The sequence below is a fragment of the Miscanthus floridulus genome, chromosome 4, assembly GCF_019320115.1.
Source record: "Miscanthus floridulus cultivar M001 chromosome 4, ASM1932011v1, whole genome shotgun sequence".
In the NCBI taxonomy this organism is placed as follows: domain Eukaryota; kingdom Viridiplantae; phylum Streptophyta; class Magnoliopsida; order Poales; family Poaceae; genus Miscanthus; species Miscanthus floridulus.
The window spans coordinates 59,534,118-59,555,322 of record NC_089583.1 but is presented as its reverse complement, the minus strand read 5'-3'; the positions used below and the strand labels follow the sequence as shown (position 1 = coordinate 59,555,322).

The window sequence follows — 21,205 nt, the reverse complement described above, 5'->3', positions numbered from 1 at the left end:
AGGTATAGTAAAGTTATTTTTCGTATTAATCATTTAAGTTATATTCTGTTTAAGTTCTTAATCATGACTTGGAGATCTTTAGGGAAGCTATCAAAATATTCGTTTGCACTATTTAAAATGTCCGCCAAGAATTCCATCCTCAGTGAAGTTGCACATAGCAGATAATAAGCTAAATTATTAATTTTCTCGTTGTAACAGCTCCTGACACCTGTCATTCATAAATTGTACCCATCAGTAAAACTCGCAAAGAGCAAGCAATGGCAGCGGCGATCCTAGTGCTGCAGGCCGGGCATCCAGCAGGCGCCCACCTCCACCATAAATTAAGTAGTGTAGTCCTAAAAATTATAGACCAGTCTAAAAATTGTTTTTCGTAGTGTATAATAATTAGATTAGTATTAGCAATTGTCTATAGCTAAACTCTAAGACATGAAAGTCATCAAGATCAGAAAATTCACATAACCATAAGAGATGGCAGCTGTGAAAGGACATCAGGAATTGAGTCCTCCAACTTATTGTGTGATAAATCCCTAAAAATATATCAGAATTTAGAAGCATAAATTTATCTTCACCGACTAAAATTCACTGCAGAATTAATGTGACTGAAAACATGTAGTTACAAATACTCGAGTACTTTGAGTTTGGCAAAGTAAAATGATACATCTCTGTTCAACCCGCTGAATGAAAGGTGTTTGTGTAAACATCCAAAAGTTCAGATGTCATAATTTAGACGAAAATATTGTTTATACTGAGGCCCCTGTTCGCTGGTCTGAAACTTGGCTGAAAAATACTGTTTCGGCTGAATTGCTGTGAGAGAAAAATATTATTCTAGCTGAAAAAGAAGCCGAACAAGCTGAATATGGGGTAAGCCAAACATGACCTGAAAGCATACCTGCGATGTTGATGATATCGCTTAGCGCATCGCGTGTATCTCCGGGCGTAGACATTGCGAAGTACCAACGAGGATCTTCAGCCGGTAGTAGCGGCGGGCAGCAGGGTTTCCTCCAAGATAAGATAACTGGGTACAGATTTAAGTGAATATTTGGTTTGGCACAGAACTAATTTGACATTATGTGTCAAATACAAATTTAACAGACTTATAAATTGGCATACCTTGCGTCAAAATTAAGCCAGGAAACATATGTTATCTGTGTTATGCTAGTAACTGAATCTGTAACCAGAGTACCAGACATGCTAGTAACTGAATCTGTAACCAGAGTACCAGACAGAGCACATGACTAGAACTTCAAAGCATGAAAGTCAAGGAGGATCACATAGTAGGATCTTAAAAAACATGCAAGGTAGGTATATCTTTTTTCCTCTTTCCTTTTACTTATTTTTCTTTTATATAGATAGACCCCAAAAGTGAGTACTGATATGTAACTCAAGCATTCATCATAGTCATACAATGAAATTCAGAACAATTAGAACAAACCAGGATTATTGATCATGAGATAGTTACTCTTGTCCCATCTGAATACTGAACTTTTAGTTTTGGTAAATTGAGTTGTATATAGAATTCTATAGTACCCTAGTTCACAAATAAAATGAATTCTAACATTTGCAACACATGAATATTATTTAGTATTTTTTTATATCAGTCAAGTTGTAGTGTTGCACACCGGCACTTGTACATATTGATCTAAAATAAAAAAATATTCTCGACATCTAATCCATTAGATGGTGGAAAAAGAAGTGACTTCTGATATGAAAAAACTTGAGAAAGAAAAAGGCTCTATATTTACGAAGATACTTTATTTGAATTTAATGTAATTTTTTTTTTTGCATATTATCATATTCTAGCACATGACTAAAACTGAAACCAGACAGAGCACATGTTTTCTAGTTTTTTAGTAGTAACATAGTCTGTTAACTGCAGGCCAGGCTGCCAGGGTCAAGCCATCAAGCTCCTTTTGGTTCGCTGCTAATTTTTTTGCAACTTTTCACTCCCAGAGTTTTTAGAACAAATGCAGAGTATTTGTCACATTGGAAATCGTTCATGATCAGACTTCAGAGTCCCTATGATACTGATAGTAGACATTGTGAAGTACCTACGATGACAATGAGATGTGGCCGGCCAGATCTTCTGTCGGCTAGTCCGTAGATGCGGCCGGGCCGCCCGAGTTTAGTGGCCTGCTGAGCGTTCATCGCGGCGCCGGGGTTATGGCTGGCCGGCCGGCAGTAGCGGCGGACAACAGGCTTTCCTCACCACATCAGGCAAACTGAGGCAATATAGCAATGAAAGCGTGCCGTCGTTCAGGCAGATGAAGGTTGCGCGTTGTGCGACGATGCGAGGTCGGCGCTCTTAGTAGCAAGATGCTATTGCAAATTGCCATGACTAAGATTCATGGCATATCTGAGAGATTTGCACTTATAATTAAGTACCTGGGCAATGTCGCCGACGGTCACATGGATCTCACCGTCGTTCCGACCCAGCTCACCAGGCACCGCGGCTTCCTCCTCCCCTCCGCGAAGGGTGTGGGCGCGGGCGATCGGCGGCGCCGCGCCACGACATACGGGCACTGCGGCTTCCTCCTCCCCTCCGCGAAGGGCGTGGGCGCGTACGGGCACCGCAGCTTCCTCCTCTCCACGAAGGGTGTGAGCGTGGGCGCGGGCGATCGGAATGTTTTAACGTCGAACGGCGTGGCGGCGGCCCGGAAGGTTTTGAACGTCCGTGCTAACGCTACGGGACACAAGCTAATTGACTTTATGAACAACTTTCAAAAGACATATGTAACTAACAAACTAATCAATTGACATAAAAAATAAACTAATCAATTAATAATACAAAGTTGCAGATCTTGCTTATTTGCTTATTTCATTGAAATTCTCATCAGCACAAGCTAGTGGACAGAAAGAAGCAAGAGAGGCAGCATACCCATGAAGTTGATTCTTACAAAAAAAAAAAAATCAATGTTGCTATCTGAATGGACAATTGATACTTCCAAGTAAAAAGATCTCATAAAATTAAGAATTGAACATATTTTAACAAAGTGAAATGACTTAAAACACAAAATAATGTCATGTCATTTTGTTTCCGTGGGTTTCAAGTCCTCATCGCTGTTCTGGAAAACTGGGGCAAAAATCCAAGTGAAAAAAATGTCCTCAGAAAATAAAAAAGACAACATGTTTCTTGAAAATTGAAGTAAATAGTGAGATAGATACAACGGAATAGAGCCCCTCAACCAAAAGGCACCTGTTCAAAAAAAGATCTATAGAAAGGAATTCACCTTACTAATGCAACTTTGGAGGTCCGCAGAACACACAGAATTGAGCCCCTCAACCAAAAGCTGCTGCCATGCTGTATAAAAAAGAGATTGTCAATAATCTAAAGTGAAGAATGATCTATAACTGAGCTAGACATATATAAACAATGATGTCAAACATTGCAAGTAGACAATATTGCAGATAAGCACAGGCACAACTGAGTTCAAATGAAGTTTTTTTTTTCTTCAAATTATATGGTGGTTCTTGCAGCTTAACATAAGTTGAATGGATCATTACCACATCAGTCAGAATAAAACAACTTGTAAAGAACAAATTAGTAACTTATCCTAGCATATAGTTAACAGTCAAGCTCCTTGCCACTCGGCAAAAAAAAATATTAGTCATCCCCAGTACATAGTTACGCCTGTACTCTTTGCCATAAGGCATTGGACCTTTTTGTGACTTACAAAACGCTCTCCTGACCATCTTCAAGATTAAATTATACATATATTTGCTTATAACATTCAGAATGCTCTTACAAATTTGTAAGTCCTCTGAGTGCTGAAAATATACTGGTATTTCTCCAACCAAATGATTGCTGTCAAGAATTAAGAATTTGTGTTTCCTTCATCTGAAGACTGATATTCAGTGCAAGTGTGCAACCCCTATCAGTGCAAGTGTGCAACCCATGGAGTTTTTCTCACTATAGATGTCTATAGGCTGTAGCAAAATGAACACTAATCAGTACTTGTTGAGAATGGAGATCGAACGGGCAATTAGTGACGAACTGAAACTATGACAGGGCGAGCAAGGAAAAGCAAGCTTTCTTTGATCCATATGCAACAGCCATCAGATGTCCCATCCATCTAACGTTGAAATCAGAAAGCAGAAAAAAACACTTGGAGATGTCCGTGATGACTGCTAGATCTGGACGAGCGGTGATGGCCCCGCGCAGCCTGCAGCAGGGGGCCGGGGCAACGCGGTGATGGGGTAGGGTGGCACCACAGCCAGGTGAGCAGGGCGGCGCGGTGTCTGCCGTGGCCCAGCCCGGAGCGACGACTGGATGATGGACAGGCGGCGGGCGGCTGGTGACGGAGGAAGATGGGGAGGGCACCGGCGCTGGCTGCAGCCTGGGGATCCACCTTCGTCGTACGCGCTTCGTCGGATGGAGTGCGCGCACGGGTATTCGTCGCCCGTCGCGACCGTCCGCGGCCTATCTTCCGCGCGTCGCACCCGCCTGCGGACCTTGGTTCCCGCGCGCGTAATGCGCTCGCAGGCCGCCCATCGCAGGGAGAGGTACCGGTCGCCTGCCTCTCGTGGCGTGCGGCGTGCGAGAAGGGCGCGAGGGCGAGAAGCCTGTCGTCCCACGTCTAATCGTGGTGTTTAGCTATCTTATTAGGCCTTGATTTTAATATAGATAAATTACTGTATATATTTTTCTGAATGCATAATGATTGGAGGTTTTCAGCGGGGGATTTTTTTCTAGGAAGACTAGTACAATTTTGATTTGTCCTTATAGTAGAGATAATAAAAGGAAAAAAAGATCACGTTCGTAAAATTCTAATTTTATCTTTCACCATTTTAATGCAGCAATCATTCGTCATGACCATGAATACACAACAACAACAAAAGAGCCTTTAAGTCCTAAATAAGTTGGGGTAGGCTAGAGTTGAAACCCATCAGAAGCAATTAAGGTTCAGGCACGTGAATAGCTGTCTTCCAAGCACTCCTATCTAAGGCTAAGTCTTTGGGTATATTCCATCCTTTCAAGTCTTCTTTTATTGCCTCTACCTAAGTCAACTTCGGTCTTCCTCTGCCTCTCTTCACGTTACTATTCTGACTTAGGATTTCACTACGCACCGGTGTATCTAGAGGTCTCCGTTGCACATGTTCAAACCATCTCAACCGGTGTTGGACAAGCTTTTCTTCAATTGGCGCTACCCCTAATCTCTCACGTATATCATCGTTCCGAACTCGATCCCTTCTTGTATGACCGCAAATCCAACGCAACATACGCATTTCCGCGACACTTAGCTGTTGAACATGTCGTCTTTTCGTAGGCCAACATTCTGCACCATACAACATAGTATGTCTAATCGCCGTCCTATAAAACTTGCCTTTTAGCTTCTGTGGTACCCTTTTGTCACATAGGACACCAGACGCTTGCCGCCACTTTATTCACCCTGCTTTGATTCTATGGCTAACATCTTCATCAATATCCCCATCCCTCTGTAGCATTGATCCTTCCTAGGCACTACTTGATCTTCCAAACTAACATCTTCCTCCTACCGAGTAGTAGTGCCGAAGTCACATCTCATATACTCAGTTTTAGTTCTACTAAGTCTAAAACCTTTGGACCCCCAAAGTCTCCCGCCATAACTCCAGTTTCTGATTCACTCCTGTCCGACTTTCATCAACTAGTACTACATCGTCCGCGAAAAGCATACACCAAGGGATGTCCCCTTGTATGTGCCTTGTGACCTCATCCATCACTAAAGCAAACAAATAATGGCTCAAAGCTGACCCTTGATGTAGTCATATCCTAATCGGGAAGTCATCCGTGTCTCCATCACTTGTTCGAACTCTAGTCACAACATTGTTGTACATGTCCTTAATGAGCCCAACGTACTTCGTTGGGACTTTATGTTTGTCCAAAGCCCACCAAATAACATTCTTTCATGGTTGACCTTCCGGGCATGAAACCAAATTGGTTCATAGAGACCCGCGTTATTGCTCTCAAGCGATGCTCGATAACTCTCTCCCATTGCTTCATAGTAGGGCTCATCAACTTAATTCCCCGGTAATTCGTACAACTTTGAATATCCCATTTATTCTTGTAGATCGGTACCAATATACTTCTCCTCCACTCATCAAGCATCTTGTTCGATCGAAAAATATGGTTGAACAGCTTGGTTAGCCATACTATAGCTATGTCCCCGAGGCATCTCCACACCTCGATTGGGATACCATCCGGTCCCATCGTCTTACCTCCTTTCATCTTTTTCAATGCCTCTCTGACCTCAGATTCTTGGATGCTCCGCACAAAGCGCCTATTGATGTCATCAAAAGAGTCATCCAACTGAAAGGTTATGTCCATATTCTCACCATTGAACAATTTATCAAAATACTCTTGCCATCGATGTCGGATCTCATCCTCCTTCACCAAGAGATGCTCCCTTTCATCCTTAATGCACTTAACTTGGTTGAAGTCCCGTGTCTTTCTCTTACGAACCCTAGCCATCCTATAAATGTTCTTCTCTCATTCCTTCATACTCAAATGTTGGTAAAGATCCTCGTACGTTCTACCCTTTGCCACACTTACAGCTCGCTTTGCAGTCTTCTTTGCCACCTTGTACTTCTCTATGTTGTCCACACTCCTGTTATGGTACAAGCGTCTATAGCATTCTTTCTTCTCCTTAATAGCCCTTTGGACTTTCTCGTTCCACCACCAAATATCTTTAGCCTTGCGTCCCTTTCCTTTGGTTACTCCACACACCTCTGAGGCTACCTTCCGAATGTTGGTTGCCATCTTGTCCCACATGTTGTTTATGTCGTCTTCTTCCTTCCAAGAGCCCTCTTTGATAACCCTTTCCCTAAATACCTCTGACGTCTCCCCTTTCAATTTTCACCACTTTGTTCTTTCAATCTTAGCTTGTTTATCCCTACGGGCACGCACCTGAAAACGAAAATCTGCCACCAAAAGCTTATGTTGAGAAACAACACACTCTCCTGGTATCACCTTGCAATCCAAACATGCTCGTTTGTCCTTTCTTCTTGCGAGGACAAAGTCAATCTGGCTATAGTGTTGTCCGCTACTGATGGTCACTAGATGAGATTCTCTCTTTCTAAAGAAAGTGTTGGCTATCATCAGGTCAAAAGCTACCGCGAAGTCCAGAACTTCCTCCCCCTCCTGATTCCTACTATCATACCCAAAACCTCCATGAACTGCCTCGAAACCTGCGCTTATAGTACCTACATGTCCATTAAGATCTTCTCCTATAAAAAGCTTCTCACTACTAGGTATAGCTCTAACCAGGCTATCTAAGTCTTCCCAAAACTGTCTCTTAGCACTCTCGTTGAGGCCTACTTGGGGGCATACGCACTAATTACGTTCAAGACCATATCACCAACGACAAGCTTGACTAAGATAATCCTATCTCCTTGCCTTCTCACTCCCACCACACCATTCTTGAGGCTCTTATCAATCAAAACTCCTACTATATTTCTATTCGCGACTGTCCCTGTGTACCAAAGCTTGAAACCTATATTGTCCACCTCCTTCACCTTCTGACCTTTCTATTTAGTCTCTTGAACACATAATATATTTACACGTCTCTTAGTCGTGGTATCAACTAATTCTCTTAACTTACCTGTAAGTGACCCTACATTCTAACTACCTAAACGAATCCTAGTTGGTTCGACTAGCTTCTTTACCCTTCGCACCCGTCGACTCAGATGCGAAGACCATTGCTCATTTTTCACTACACCCGGACGCCGATGTAGCGCGCCACTAAGGAAGCGACGACCTGATCCTTGGTCACTTGACACCATGCCCAGATCACGACACGGCGCGTCACGGGGGTGACGACCCGGCCCTTGCCCATTTAACACCATACCCGAGTTTCGATATGGCGCGTCGCTAAGAGGGTTACGCCCCAACGATTTTCTTTCGGGTTTCATCTCCATTAAAGTGGCTAAGTTTTTACATTGGCTCGCCACGCCTAACACAACCCTCCTCCTTTATCAGGGCTTGGAACCTGCTATACTTGGACACCAAAGACGCCCCACCATAGGCGGAGTTCGTCATGACCATGAATGCGCACAAAAATATAGCAGCTGACTAGACGGAATTGCAACTCATCACGACCGCAATCAAACTGTGATGAAGCAATCCGTTGAAGAAACAAATGGACCAATAGGAATACAGAGGTCTGAAAAGTGAAAACAGGAGACAACTTTTCAAAGTAGCTTTGCAGTGAGCTCCACGATATATATAAAAGGCAGGAGAGTGCCGTATTCTTTGTTTCAATTTACAACAGAACGCTGAAGGCTGAAGCAATGAACTGGAATATTATACATGAAAAAAAAAGACGGGGGCCAGGCAAAGTAGGGATTAAACCAATTTGCATGTTGCTCGAACCGTCATCAGAAAACAACCCAAATAAACACGAAATGGTAGAGGAGAAACTGTATATAGATAAAGATCGGAATGCCCTTCAAAATGTAATCATGACTCACATCACCAATGATCACAGGATGTGAAGCCTGAACTGTGTTTGGCTTACAAGTAGTTTTCACATTGTGATAGTAGAAAGCTATGAACTGCAAGTAAAGCAGTTGTTCATTGACTTGCAGCAAATTGCCTATCTAGCAGCTAGTTTAGACAAGATTCACAATTTTATCATCGATTGTTCGTCTGAACATGATGAAAATTCAAAAACCACACGTTCATAATAGTAGATATGGAACTAATAATGAAATAATGTCTCCACAAACAGAAAGATCAACAAGTTAATTAACCTAAGCAGTAAATGCAAGTACTGGATGCAATCAGTTACAAGTAAAGCATAAGAATGCTTACAGGCAATTCTCTACCATAAATCATATGCCCTACATGCTACAGAGTGTAGAGCTCATTTTTTGCAGATCTATTCCAATTATTTGCACCTCAATTGTAACTAAGCTCTGGTAGGAAGCAACATACAGGTCAATTTATGTCCACAGCTTCCAGCAATAAGCAGTAGTTTAGCACAGTCCACAGGTTAGGAAAGAGAAAAACCACAAAAAAACAATTGAGTAGAGATTTTAAGGAAAAGCACTGCCATTATGAACTTAGGCCACCCCACCCTATTCAAATTAACAAGATGGCAGATTGTAGCAACACATCGCCATCATAACTTCTATAGAGTTTCTTGTTTTTCGGGTTTTCTATGTTGTAACCAACCATTACTATTTGAAGAGGCCCCACAGAAATAACATATCAAAAGGAAAACTGTGCAGTTCAATTTAAAGAAAAATACTTCCACTATATAGAAACCATATACACAGAAACAGAAACTAAGAAAAGGTGATATATTGTAATTATGTATATAACCACCACAAATAACACTTGTCAATTGTTATGACCGGCCTGCAGTACTCCGGGCGCCAAGTTAGTGGCTAATAAGCCATAGTATTTATTTCGTGATTTATATTATTAGCAAATAGCCCAAGGGGTTAATTAGCAAAAGGATTATTCATTAGCATAAATACTTGTAATCAGGATTATTGGAGATTAAGCAGAAACAGATTGTTTCCGGCTTCCTGAAGGGAGCCGGGAGACCTAAACCCTAGCCGCCTCTTCCTGTCGCCTGAGCTCGCGCGACCACGGCGCCCCGCCGCCACGCGACGTTCAAGCCTGGCCCTCCAATCTCCCACAGCTACAACCTCCGATCGACGAGTCACAGAGGACCGCTGCCTATCAACCTGGTATCAGCGTTCTCGGTTCCGATGTCGACCTCGCTGCCCACCTCCACCACTCTGCCGCCGGCCACCAACGCCTCCGCGCAGCTGCCTGTCCCGCAGACGTCCCAGCCGATTCTGCCCGCGGGAACCCTGCCGCTCGTCCCCGAGACCTCGCTGCCGATGGCCGCGGGGGCGTCTCCCTCCGCCATTGGCGTCATGTCGAACGCAGAATTGACGGCAGCGGTGCTCGACCTCGGCAAGATGGTGGCCGGGATTCATGCGTTTCTTTTGGGACCGCAAGGACCGCAGCTGAACCCACCGCCGCCGCCCACGCAGCAGCAACTGCCGCCGCCGCCGCCCCAATCTTCGGCCGCTCTGTACCCCTACGGGATGCCACCCGACGACACGGCGTCCACCACAACACCGGCGTCGTTGGTTCCCCCCGGTGGTGTGCCGATCCAGCAGATGCACTTTCGCCACTCGCCATCCCCATTGCCGCCATGGCTCATGGCGTCCTCGACCTCGATCTACTCCACCGCGCCGGCGCGCACTTTGATCCCGGCGCCCGACATCACCTCGGGCCTCGGCCATGGGGGCGTTCCTGCATCAGGCACCCTCTACGGCGGCGTCGATGGGTCGCTCTTCCATGGCTCTAGCCTCTGGCCGGCACACACAGTGCCCCCAGCGTCCGGCGTGGCTCCATCGGCAGTCGCGCCCGCGGCGTTTGGCTCGGCCGAGTTCCAGCCCAAGGGCTACAAGCTCGACTTCACGACATATGACGGCTCTACCGATCCGCTGAACTGGCTCACACACTGTGAGCAGTTTTTCTGGGGCCAGCGCACCTCGACGGCGCAGCGGACGTGGATGGCCGCGTACCACCTCACCGGCGTCGCTCAAACGTGGTACTACGCCCTCCTGCTGGATGAGGGCATGCCTTCCTAGGAGCGCTTCAAGGAGCTGTGCCGCCTCCGCTTCGGGCCATCCATCTATGGCCCGCGGTTGGCCGAGTTGGGTCGCCTGCCGTTTCACTTCACGGTCCAAGAGTTTGCGGACCATTTCTAGATGATACTCGCGCACTCTAGGGATCTCTACGCGCCAGAAGGCGGAGCTCTTTGTCGGCGGTCTCCCGAACCATATTCAGGTTGACGTCGCGATGCGCGCTCCGCCCGACCTCCAGACGGCGATGTTCCTGGCCCGCGCCTTTGAGAGCCACGCCACGGCCACAGCCGCCCTACCATAGCAGCACAGCGCTCATCCACCGCCATGGCCGGGCCTTCCTCCACGTCCTTAGGGGGCGGTCGTGGCCCCTGCCAGAGCTCAGGCCGCCCAAGCACTGGCCGCGGCACCAGCAGCAACGAGCAGTATGTGCGTGGGCATGTGTGCCCCCGCCTGTTCTACCTAGAGGTGGACGACTTCGTCGACGATGACGGGGCACTAGCGGGGGACGCCGCGGACGCGGTTTTGCTCGAGGAGCAGGCCGCCGATGGGGCCGCCCACGCTCATGCTCTTTGTGGTCTCTATGCACGCTCTTGTAGGGATCCAGACCTACCACACGATGCTCCTTCCGGTGACGATCAAGGGCGAGCGCCTCCTCGCCTTGTTGGACACCGGCTCCACCCACACCTTCATCCAGGGCACGGCCATGCGCCGCCTGGGGCTTGCTCCACAGGGGGCGACTAGCTCCGAGTCACGGTCGCCAGCGGCGAGCACGTGCCGTGCGAGGGGATTGCCCGCGACGTTCTCGTCGTCATCAGCGGGGCACCCTTCTCCGTCACCTGCGTCGAACTCGCGCTAGGCTGTTTCGACTTCATCCTGGGCGTCGACTTCCTCGGCACATTGGCCCCCCTCACCTAGGACTTCGAGGGGCTCACCGTGTCCTTCCAGCGGGATGGCCGCCGCGTCACGTGGCAGTGTGTGGGCGCCCCGGGCGCGCCCTCCCAGCAGCACTCGTTGGTCGCGGTCGCCACGGACCCACGACAGCCGCTGCTGGACGAGCTTCTACTCCAGCACAGCGCCGTCTTCGACACACCATGGGGCCTCCCTCCAGCTCGTCCCTACGACCACCGCATCCACCTCCTGCTGGGGACCGCACCGGTTGCCGTGTGGCCGTACCAGTACCCGTAGCTGTAGAAGGACGAGCTCGAGCGGCAATGCGCTGCCATGCTAGAGCAGGGCATCATTCACCCAAGTACTTCTCCATTCTCCACGCCGGTGCTGCTTGTTAAGAAGGCGGACATGTCGTGGCGTTTCTGCATCGACTACCGCGCGCTCAACGACCGCACGTCCAAGGACAAGTTCCCGATCCCGGTGGTTGATGAGCTCCTCGACGAGCTCCATAGGGCGAAGTACTTCACCAAGCTCGACCTCCGCTCTGGGTACCACTAGGTGCGGTTGCACCCGGCGGACGTCGAGAAGACCGCCTTCCGCACCCACCACGGCCACTTCAAGTTCCTGGTGATGCCGTTTGGGCTCTCCAACGCCTCAGCGACATTCTAGGCATTGATGAATGATGTGCTCCGCCCCTTTCTCCATAGGTTTGTGCTGGTTTTCTTCGACGACATTCTCATTTATAGCTCGTCATGGTCCGAGCATCTCCAGCATATGGGCCTCGTCTTCACTGGTGTGCGAGCACACGGTCTCTTCCTCAAGAGGTCGAAGTGCTCCTTCGGGGCCCTCTCCGTTGCATACCTTGGCCACGTCATATCCGTCGACGGCGTCGCTATGGACAGCGACAAGGTGATCGCGGTTGACTCTTGGCCGGCACCACGCCCTCCACACGGTGTGCGCGGCTTCCTAGGGCTCGCTGGCTACTACTGGAAGTTCATCCGTGACTTTGGCTCCATTGCGGTGCCCTCATGCGTCTCCTATGGAAGGAGGCGTTCGTCTAGACCGTAGAGGCGGACGAGGCCTTTGCTGCCCTAAAGTGGGCGCTATCTTCGGCGCCGGTTCTCCAGATGCCTGACTTCGAACGCCAGTTCGTGGTTAACTGTGATGCCTCCGGCACCGGCTTTGGCGCCGTTCTACACCAGGGGCCGGCCCCTGGCCTTCTTTAGCCGACCATTCGCCGCCCGCCATATCAGATTGGCGACGTACGAGCACGATCTCATTGGGCTGGTGCAAGCAGTCCGACATTGGCGCCCGTACCTGTGGGGGTGCCGTTTCCTCGTCCGCACCGACCACTACAGCTTGAAGTTCCTCCTGGACCAGCGGCTGTCCACTGTGCCCCAACACCAATGGATCAACAAGTTGTTCGGGTTCGACTTCACCGTCGAGTACTGCCCTGGGCGGCTCAACTCGGCCGCCGACGCACTGTCCCGCCGCGACGAGGAGGCTGCGGCGTTGTGCGCCCTGTCAGGGCCCTCCTTCGACCTCTTCATCGACATCCGAAGGGCCACTGCGACCGATCCGGTCGCTCGCGACCTGCTGCAGCAGCTGGCTGCCGCCTCCCTGGACGCGCCGTGGGCAGCCGCGGACGGTTTCCTTCTCCACGACAAGCGCATCTACGTTCCGGTTGTCGACGACCTACGCCACCAGGTGGTGGCCCTTGCACACTCGGCTAGGCATGAGGGGGTCCAGAAAACCCTTGTGCGCCTCCGAGGTGACTTCTACATCCCCAGCGACCGGTAGCTCGTGCAGGACTTCGTCCGCGCCTGCGACGTCTGTCAGCGCAACAAGACACCGACCACACAGCCGGCCGGCCTCCTACAGCCCCTGGACGTGCCGTCTTAGGTGTGGGCTGATATCGCCATGGACTTCATCGAGGGGCTTCCAAAGGTGCACGACAAATCCGTGATCCTGACGGTGGTGGATCGCTTCTTGAAGTATGCTCACTTCATCGCCCTGAGCCACCCCTACACCGCCGCCTTGTTTGCCCGTGCCTTCTTCGAGGGCATCGTGCGTCTACACGGCGTCCCCAACTCCATCGTCAGCGACCGCGACCCGGTCTTCACCAGCAACCTGTGGCGTGATCTTTTCAAGTGTGCAGGTGTGAAGCTTTGTCTCAGCACGGCGTTCCACCCTCAGACTGACAGCTAGTCAGAGGTCGTCAACAAGGTGATCGCGATGTATCTCCATTGCGTGACTGGTGATCGGCCGCGCTGGTGGGTGGACTGGCTCCCTTGGGCGGAGTATTGCTACAACACCTCGTTCCACACTGCGCTCCGGGCGACGCCGTTTGAGGTGGTGTACGGCCGCTCCCCGCCTCCCCTTCTACCACACCAGGAGGGGGCGGCAACGACAGAGGCGGTGGACACCATGTTGCGAGACCGCGACGCATTCCTGGAGGAGGTTCACGAGCGTCTTCTCCAAGCACAGCAATACGCCAAGCGGCACTACGACGAGCACCATCGCGAGGTGGAGTTCGAAGTCGGGGCATGGGTGCTTCTCCGCCTGCTACACCGCCCCACCCATGCCCTTGCCTCACCGTCGAAGGGCAAGTTGCGCCCACGCTACGCCGGGCCGTTCCAGATCGTCGAGCGCATCGGCCCGATCGCCTACCGCCTCCAGCTTCCAGCCGAGGCGCGTCTCCATGATGTTTTCCATGTGGGGCTGCTGAAGCCCTACAACTACACCGGCGCTCCTCCTACAGCCCCCGTAGTGCTGCCACCGGTCCAGGATGGGCGCATGTTGCCGGCCCCCGAGCGTGTGCTGCGTGCACAGCTCCGTTGTGGTGATTGGAAGCTCCTTGTCAAGTGGCAGGGTCTCTCAGAAGATGATGCGACGTGGGAGCCTCTCTAGGACTTCAAGACCCTCTACCCCGATGTCCAACTCGAGGACGAGCTGCTTGCCGAAGCGGGGAGAGATGTTATGATCGGCCTGCAGTACTCTAGGCGCCAAGTTAGTGGCTAATAAGCCATAGTATTTATTTCGTGATTTATATTATTAGCAAATAGCCCAAGGGGTTAATTAGCAAAAAGGATTATTCATTAGCATAAATACTTGTAATCAAGATTATTGGAGATTAAGCAGAAACAGATTGTTTCCGGCTTCCTGAAGGGAGCCGGGAGACCTAAACCCTAGCCGCCTCTTCCTGTCGCCTGAGCTCGCGCGATCACAGCGCCCTGCCGCTGCGCGACGTTCAAGCCTCGCCCTCCAATCTCCCACAGCTACAACCTCCGATCGACGAGTCACAGAGGACCGCTGCCTATCAACCTAGCTATCAATTCTCTCAATGTATCAAGATCTTGGTAGAAATGAACATATTTTGTGCAAGATCACATTTGACAGGGTCATACTTTACAAAAACTACCACTACCATTCCAAGGCCACTAAATTTGCACAGGACATCAAAGAATTGTTAAGTAAACTGGTATGATGAATACAACACAAAAAGCCAATGTATACTGCAATCATGCTAAAACCAACTATTAACTAACATTACTCCAACCATAACAAAAGCATATAAACAGATAGGAAACAAAGCTTTATAATAGATGAAACGAAACTATTCAAGTGACCTCATTTGCTCAAGAAAAACTGTATAACTAACATGTGATGGAACTTAGTATGAGCAGAAAAATAGATCACAACCTACAAGTGCATACAAGGTTGCTCCTCTAATCAAAATAGGTGGCAAGGTACCAATCATCACATCCAAAAATACTTTAGAATGGAAACAAATTTTTACTATGAGGCACTTCGTTGAAGTGGGAACAGGAGGAAGAATTGCCTAAAGCAATTATGCAAGAAAGCTCCATCTAAAAAATGTAGCTCATATTCTCCAAATCTATGAAATTTGTACCCAACTAATCATGGAAACAAAACAGCGTTATGGACTATCATAACATAAGCCACTAAGACATGCTACTTTATGCAAATTAGTGGGAGCCTATCTCACAGATCTAATGAATTTCTTCCCCCATGCAAGAACGAACTGGATGAGCATATGCATGGATAGAAATAAGCAAAAGATTCTTATGTGAGCAGTCCATACAATAAAATTCCCAGAGCATGAAGCAAAAACAAACTCAAGTACAGCTGTCTTCTTTCACATGCCGGCTCATATTAATAATTGTTAATGAGGATAAACAAATGATGAGACAGAAGTCAAGTAGCAAACAATCAAAAGGGCTGTTTGTACTGGGAGAAGCAGATATTTCTCCCTTACCTGTACCAGATGTGAAATTTCTTACAATTTCTTACTAGAACAAGCCGTGCTTTGCCTCATCTCAAGAAATGGATTGAAGTACCGGGTTCCTGTGAAACTAATCCAATCCATGTTCTCTCTCTAAAAACAACCAATCTGCTCATATGTTATTTCATTGCTCAAAACGGGCGCTGAAATCAACGAAAGAGTCCACCCACCATCTGAAAAATGCATCCAGAGAAACCACAAAATTTTCCAGGGGAAAAGGTTACATCGACAGGAAGCAAGAGCGTTCGACACATGAAAACAGGTGGATATCTGGTCTCATCTCTTTAGTCCCAAACCAATTCCGAAACCCAAGATGGGAATGGGACACCTAGATTCTGCATTAAAAAGGCAGGCAGTTCGTCAGAACAGAAATCGCACCATGACAGCAGTTGTCCACCTGAAAGGATCCATCTACAGTAAAAAAGGGAGAATTATGTATTTGGTACTAAAATAAATCAGTCTTCCGTATTTGGCACTAAAAAATTTGAACTTTCTTATTTGGCACCAAGTTGAAATTTTCTTCCCTAGATAGCACTGCCGTCCATTTGAGCTAGTAACGCCGTCAAGTGGCTAGTAAAATGACATGAATGTCCTTCTTTGTAGCAGAAATACATGATGCCAAATAGAAAAATAATAGATGAACATGTTGTCAAATAAGAAAATTATAAATATCACAAATATATTGTGAACTAAAACATGGGATTTTGATAATCGAAATCTGTAAATAAATAAATAATAAATTTTAAATTCTAAGGCAAGAGCAAGTCCCGCTGGGTAGGCTTAGCATGGCAAGGATTTGCCCTGTCTAGTTAGCTTGGTCAGAATTTTTTTTTGATGCAGTTTAGCCGTTTAGTAGCCTCGTTCCACGGGCAGTCAGGCCGCACGGTCGGCGCAACTGCGTCCTTCGCGGCAGCCGTCATCTGCGGCTACCTCGCCGCGGTGCTCGTCCTACCCCGCATCCCGCCGCTCCCTCCGCCGGTGCGCCGTGCGGCATCTACCGCCCACAACGCGGCCCTGCTAGCGCTCTCTATCGCCACGCCCGCCGGGTGCGCGCTCTCCACGCCGCCGTCTTCTATTCTGGGCGCGCGTGTTCTACCTTTCCTAGCTGTACGACCTCGGCGACACGCTGCTTATCCTGCTCGCCATGTGCTACCTCTGGCTCGCCACGCGCCAGTCCCTGATGCCCATCGCGCTCCTAACCAACGCCGTGGCGGTGTCCATCGGCGCGCGCTTCTTCCCAGACTCGCACGACCTCTGCGAGTGCCACGCTTCTTCCCTGTCGCGCTCGTACACCTTCACACGCTTGTTGTTGCAGTTTGCAGTAGGCCAGGGCAACGCTGTAGTGCCTAAACTTAGTAAGCTAGAAAAACAAAATGACACTAGAAAAATGATGTCCAGTCCAAAGCTTAAGCCACCGGAAGTCCGGAACCACGGAAACAATGAACGATGAGATCATTGCACCGGTTGCCGGACGTTCCGCGCACTTACCGTGAGCAACAACCGGCCAATCTCATAAGATACGAACGCGTCGATGCAGGCGTACTGGACCTGCTCCACGGACAGGGCCGCGCGTCCCACTTGCTCATGGTCACCGACTTGGACTTGTTGATGAGCACGCCCATGACCTCGCGGGTGAGCATCTTCAGCGACGCAGTCCAGAGCTCGGGCTGGGCGAGCGCCTCCGCCGCGACAGTCCCAGCCTGATGCCCATCACGGTCGCCACCAGCGCCGCGGCGGCATCCACCGGCATAGGCTTCTTCCCGGACTCAGCACGACCTCTGCGCAGGCCGCCGCGGGTGTTCGTCGCAAACTCCACGGCGCGCTCACCGCCGCGCCGCTCGGGCACAGGCCGCCGCGGGCGCTCGCTGCCGTTCCGTTCACGCACAGGCCACCGTGCGCCAGCGCCGCCGTTCCGCCTCGCGCGTAGGCCGCTGCAGGCGAGCGCCACCGCTCCTCCTTGCGCGCTGGCCGCCGTGGGCGAGCGCCGCCGCTTCCCCTTGCGGGCTGACCGCCGCGGGCAGGCTTCTTCTGACGCGGACTCACGGGGAAGAAGGTCACGGACTCACGGGAGACAGGAGCGCTCCGCCGCTCAGGAAGTCCAGCGAGAAATGGGATGAGTGTGTAAGGGTACGTTGGTCACCTAAGAAAAAACTGACACGGTCAATGCCATATAGGAAAGAAAATTTTAACTTGGTGCAAGATAAGAAAGTTTAAATTTTTAAATGTTAAATATGAAAGACTGATTTATTTCAGTGCCAAATACATAATTCTCACATAAAAAACCATGTCCAAACGAAGAGGAAACCTTCTCCGTGAAATAAGAAAGAGCACCACAGCCAAATGGAGTCAGAAAGATGCTTAAGATCAGAATCTAGAAGGCAGCATACACCACCAACTCGTGGAAGTGCAAATCGCCAAAGGAGAACATAGAAGCCAAGAAGGGAACCCTCTGGTTGTGTCCTGCTCCTGCAGGGAAGCGCCTACCCGTGCCAGGAAACCATCCCAAAAACTTAAAAACTTGTGCCGCACGGATCCATGTGTAGGTACAAACAAGATTAGACGATTCTAGGTTTGCAAGACTGTCTCCACTAACCGTGACCTAAAATATAAGATCCATTTATCTTTTGATAGCGCTGTAGGTAAAATGTTCGATACCTATTTTTTTCTTCTCCAACGACAAGACCCAAAAACTTAAAAACTTGTGCCACACGGATCCATGTGTAGGTACAAACAAGATTAGACGATTCTAGGTTTGCAAGACTGTCTCCACTAACCGTGACCTAAAATATAAGATCCATTTGTCTTTTGATAGCGCTGTAGGTAAAATGTTCGATACATATTTTTTTTCTTCTCCAACGACAAGACCCAAAAGACACCCATTTTGGGTTTGAATTCCACAATGGGTCTCCTGTTGGAGACAGCCTAAGGCCGCGAAGAGGAGAATAGGGTTGAGAGCAAATGTGAGAAGACAGCGAAACAAAAGCAGGCGTTTTCACCCCTTTTTTGGGAAAATTAATTTTTTGGCATAGATGTCAGAGGCAGTCGTCTAGTTGTTGATCTTAGTTTGGCAATTACACATTTGCCACATGAACAATTCTCTTTGCATTATTTTTACCACTTTTGGCGTCGTGGCAGTCCAGATCACCCTGCCAGCATGGATCGAGCAAGGGAAAAGACGTTGCTGCCCCTGCCGCTTCGTGGCCCCCTCGCTCAGTTCATTCCATTCATTCTCCACCCATTCTATCCCTCTTCCTCGTTCTCCTCCCACTCCGCGGCGACTCCGACCTCTGTTGACGACAGTGCCCCGTTCTCGTTCCAACGCAACGGATCTGCAGTTCCCACAGGCGCTCCCGACATAAGGAAGGTTAGTGAAGCCATTGCCCTGTATTATGCATGTAGCATTAGCGAACTAGGGTTAGGGTTCGATGGGGATTTGGGGGGATTAGGCTTTCTCGGCCTGAACTCGTCTATTTGTTGTTCATTTGTAGGCGGCTGATGTAGGACGCGCTCGATCTGGACCTGTGAGCATGGATCCTACCGGTTGCCCCCCTTGGTAAGTCAAGTTCTCGCCAATACGGGTAGCAGATTACATGGCCTAGGTGTATGTCTATCTGTGGAATGTTTATATTCGTTCCAGGATTGAACCTAGCAATGCGTTTAGAGTAGTTTTTAAGGTTGCTAAGTATACCGTTAATGTTGAGTATGGTGATGTGGTAGAAATGGCTGAGCAAGAGCGTGAGTTGTGGCTGGATAAGAGCACTTGGTATAGTCTAGCTCAGTTTTATGATGATGTTGCTACAAAGATTATTTGGGGGCCTAGCCAGACATTGTCAATATGGGTTTTGGACACTAATACTGGCTCTAAATGGAAAATTAGAAGGGATTATCAATGGCTGGTAATGATAAAGGACAAATGGGATGAAAGGGTGGCTCACATTGGAGGTTGTTGCCAAAGATGAATATGAGAGGAATGATAGTTCAGTGGCATCTAAGGTTAGCAACACTGGTCCTAAAGAGGAGATGACAAGGATCAATGATGGATGGATGGAGATGAAAGCAAAACCCAAGGCAAAGGTATATCATAGGGTTTGTTCTCGTAGGCCCAATCAATTGGAGAAGTGAATTGGCTGTATTTAGGATAGATAGTCATACTATAAATAGAGTAAAATCTTTGATTAATGCAGTTATCTAGTGTCACTAGGTGAGATCTAACAATATATTTGTATTAGATTGAGTGGCGTGGCCAGGTGCAAGTGAAAGCCTTTGAATTTTTTTTTGAAAATGCTAACTCAGTGCTAAAGTTGATGATAGTCCCATGGAAGACCTATTGAAGTTAGCTGCTTGAAAAAAGGTTTAAGAGAAAAGCTCAGTGGAGCGTTTTTACATCGCCAGAGCGTTTCTTAACCTACGTTTTCAGTGTGAGCACCTTATCTTCTGGTGCCACCGGAGTTGTGAGCACAGGAGATTAAGTATAGTGACAATTAGGAGCGTGGAATTCAAAAGAGCTCACCAGAGCTCTCTGGTGGTGCATCAGAGAGTGATTCGCAACCGGCTCCATAGAGCACTGGAGCTCTCTCAGCCTGTTCGCTTGCTCGTAAACGATCGTAAATTTCCAGCCGAGAACAGTGTTTTTCTCTCATACCAAACCAGCCAGCAGTAAATAATCCACGATACGATACGGCCTCCCGAACAGGCTGTCTGATGATGCACCTAATCGAGAGCAGATCGAAGTTCTAATGACTAGTTTTGAGAGCCGATGGAAAGTTATCGTTGCGAAGCTCTGGTGGTACACTCCATGCTACCACGGGAGGTCTCCGGTGACCTGCCAGTTTCTTAAGTGGGCCTATAAATATAATGTGTGGCCTGGAAGGTAAGCTCTCTTAGCACCCTAAACTAACATCCACACTCATTAGAGCTTAAGGGCAAACTGATCATAGATCAGTTGGTTAAGTTCCTTGTGGTGAAACTTACTCACCCGGTTTAAGTCCTCGACTTAGCACGGGTGCTCGTATTTTCTGAATTTATTCCAGGATTTAACGGCACTATGCTTTAAGTGGTAGGAGACGTCCCCGTCGACAGCGAGGCTGCAGTGGTGACTTCGTGAATCTCGAGATCTGATGGCTCAGTCCTTCGAAAGTGCTCATATAGTAAGGGTTTACGTATGTGTGTTCATAGGGGTAAGTGTGCGTGCATGTTGTGGACATGTACTGTGTAATTTTAAAAAAAAAATTAGAGCTCAAGAAACCTCTCTATTCACATTTACTTTACCGGCCACAGGAGAAGTATAGAGCAGTGGAACATCTTGCGCTCACCGAGAAACCCCGGTGAAGCACCGGAGCTTAGCTAGGTGTACAGAGGAGAATACCTCACCTTTACTTTTGATGGTCATCGGAGTAGAGTTTAGGTTCAGAGGCAGTTGGAGAA

The 21,205-nt window shown here is 48.5% G+C and overlaps 1 protein-coding gene and 1 long non-coding RNA gene across 5 annotated transcripts; one reads left to right on the top strand and one right to left on the bottom strand.

The window, feature by feature from the left end:
* Nucleotides 1-266: 266 nt before the first annotated feature.
* LOC136551538 (uncharacterized) lies at nt 267-4,563 on the bottom strand. 4 transcript variants are annotated; one of them, XR_010782605.1, is made up of 5 exons: nt 3,228-4,563; nt 2,383-2,694; nt 2,049-2,316; nt 890-1,015; nt 267-804 (listed from the first exon to the last, which is right to left on the bottom strand). It is a non-coding gene; the product is annotated as an uncharacterized lncRNA (long non-coding RNA). The 4 variants fall into 4 exon arrangements; XR_010782602.1 differs by having other exon boundaries at nt 2,383-2,680; XR_010782604.1 differs by having other exon boundaries at nt 2,053-2,316; nt 2,383-2,680.
* Nucleotides 4,564-12,639: 8,076 nt separating this feature from the next.
* Nucleotides 12,640-13,275, top strand: LOC136548542 (uncharacterized). The gene has a single exon (XM_066540029.1). The coding sequence runs from the start codon at nt 12,640-12,642 to the stop codon at nt 13,273-13,275; it is 636 nt and encodes a 211-aa protein (XP_066396126.1).
* Nucleotides 13,276-21,205: the final 7,930 nt, after the last annotated feature.

Coding starts and splice junctions, on each gene's coding strand:
- LOC136548542 (XM_066540029.1), top strand. CDS start 12,640: ATGCCTCCGGCACCGGCTTTGGCGCCGTTCTACACCAGGGGCCGGCCC.